The sequence below is a fragment of the Antrostomus carolinensis genome, unplaced genomic scaffold, assembly GCF_000700745.2.
Source record: "Antrostomus carolinensis isolate BGI_N321 unplaced genomic scaffold, ASM70074v2 scaffold23152, whole genome shotgun sequence".
Taxonomy (NCBI): domain Eukaryota; kingdom Metazoa; phylum Chordata; class Aves; order Caprimulgiformes; family Caprimulgidae; genus Antrostomus; species Antrostomus carolinensis.
Genome location: NW_010297973.1, coordinates 14,999 through 17,060, shown reverse-complemented (window position 1 = coordinate 17,060; position 2,062 = coordinate 14,999). Strand labels below are relative to the sequence as shown.

The window sequence follows — 2,062 nt, the reverse complement described above, 5'->3', positions numbered from 1 at the left end:
CCTGCTGAAGCAGCCAGAAAGGAGGGAGGAGTGGGGCCAGCTCATTCCTCCCAGGGAATGAGAAAGTACATGCAGAACCGTGACCCCTCCATCTATTCCGGGTGTGCGATGTTGCCCTCCCCTCTCCTCTCTCCAACCCCCCAGCACGGCTCCCTGAAGCTGGGCAATCACTGGATCCTTGGTGGAAGCAGCATCCACCCTGCATAAGACATCCACCATTTCAAAAGACAAGGCTGCAGCCTGCACAGGACTGTGAGAGAGCTCGAGAGCATCGCGGCAGCAGGAAGGGAACAGCAGCTCTGTCCCAGATCCAGGCAGGCTGGGGGAATTGGGACCGAGCTGTGACCTATCTGCTGCAGATGCCTGGCTCCCTGTTCCAAACATGCTCTCTACTAAATCCAGCTGGCTCCACCTCAGCACCGAGTGCTGAAAGGAATCAAACCTTTCACTAAACCCAAGGGTTTGGAGCAGGCAGCAGAACTCATTCCCAGTGTCGCTTCCCCAAGACTTCTGACACATCTGCTTGGAACCTTCACCTGCTGCTCTCCAAGAAGAAACACAGCAGAGAACAGAACCTCTTTAACCAGAAAGTGCAGACAACATTGTGCTGGGAGCCAAGCACGTGTGTGAGATGAATCCAGCACAGCAAGGTTAGTTCCTCACCATCCACAGAGCACGTCAGCCTTGAGCGGGGCTGTGAGCAGGGAGGATGATGGCTGAACATCCATCTCGATGGGCTGGGGGGTGGGATGGACACTGTGTTGTGCTCAGCCTGACAGAACTTTTTTTAGGCTTTAAGGAACTTCTCTGCTGTGGCATTAACAGGTCTGAAGCCCTGAAGCTCTGTCCTGTGAGCCAGCAATGGGGTCCTCATGGCCAAGAAAGTCAATGGTCCCCTGGGATGCATTAAGAAGAGTGACCAGCAGGTTGAGGGAAGTTCTCCTCCCTCTCTACTTGCCCCAGTGAGGCCACATCTGCAGTGCTGTGTCCAGTTCTGGGCTCCCCAGTTCAAGAAAGACCAGGAACTTCTGGAGAGAGCCCAGGGGAGGGCTATGAAGATGATGAAGGGACTGGAGCATCTCTGATGAGGAAAGGCTGAGAGAGGTGGGTCTGTTTAGCCTGAAGAGAGGACTGAGAGGGGATCTCATCAATGGTGATCAATATCTAAAGGGTGGGTGTCAAGAGGATGGGGCCAGACTCTGCTCAGGGGTGGCCAGTGACAGGACAAGGGGCAACGGGCACCAACTGGAGCACAAGAAGTTCCAGCTGAAGATGAGGAAAAACTTCTTTACTTGGAGGGTGTCAGAGCCCTGGGACAGGCTGCCCACAGAGGTTGTGGAGTCTCCTTGGAGATTCCAAACCCACCTGGACATCATCCTGCACAACCTGCTCGAGGTGACCATGCTTTGGCAGGGGGGTTGGATTTGATGATCTCCAGAGGTCCCTTCCAACCCCCACCATTCTGTGAAACAAACCATCCCAGCCCCAAGCCTCCTCGCAGGAAGGTGAGGGACCACCCTATGCAACTGAACTGGGGTTCCTGGTGCCTGGCAGGGACCTTACCTCCGTGTAAATGGAGGGGGTGAGGTAGCAGAGCAGCCGTACATCATCTTCCTGACAGGCCTTCATGTCCATCATCAGACACGTGTGCAGGTCCCCCAGCTGCGTGGCCTGGGCGAAGGACTCGTACAGGTTCATCTTCCCTGCTGCAGCTTTGCTAGAAGGAGATGTGTCCATGGTGAGAGAAGAGCCCCTTGTCACGGTGGTGGTGTGACACTGAGCTGTCTCTTGGAGGCACTGTGAGCCAAGTCGAAGCTTGGACACTCTCCTTGCAATCCCCACTGGCCTACCTGGCTTTTAAATAGTACAGGAGGTGGTAACCGATCTTGGGTTGCTTCTGATAGAGCTCTGACAGGAGATCCAGCAGCAGTGAGAAACCGCTATTATCCTCCTGCATCTGGCAGAGGTTCCTGGGGGAGGACAGGACACACGGACAGTGATGTTACATGGGACAGAATCATAGAATGGTTTAGGTTGGAAGGGACCTTAAAGATCATCCAGT

At 54.6% G+C, this 2,062-nt stretch overlaps 1 protein-coding gene across 1 annotated transcript in view; it reads right to left on the bottom strand.

The window, feature by feature from the left end:
- The window catches only part of LOC104520578 (integrator complex subunit 3), a gene marked incomplete at both ends in the record, with an annotated part of 14,982 nt that overhangs the window by 977 nt on the left and 11,943 nt on the right, over positions 1–2,062 (bottom strand). The window contains 2 exons of the mRNA XM_010162306.1: positions 1,564–1,717; positions 1,851–1,970. Of these exons, the coding sequence (XP_010160608.1) occupies positions 1,564–1,717; positions 1,851–1,970 (274 nt within the window). The remainder of the gene's footprint in view (positions 1–1,563; positions 1,718–1,850; positions 1,971–2,062) is intronic.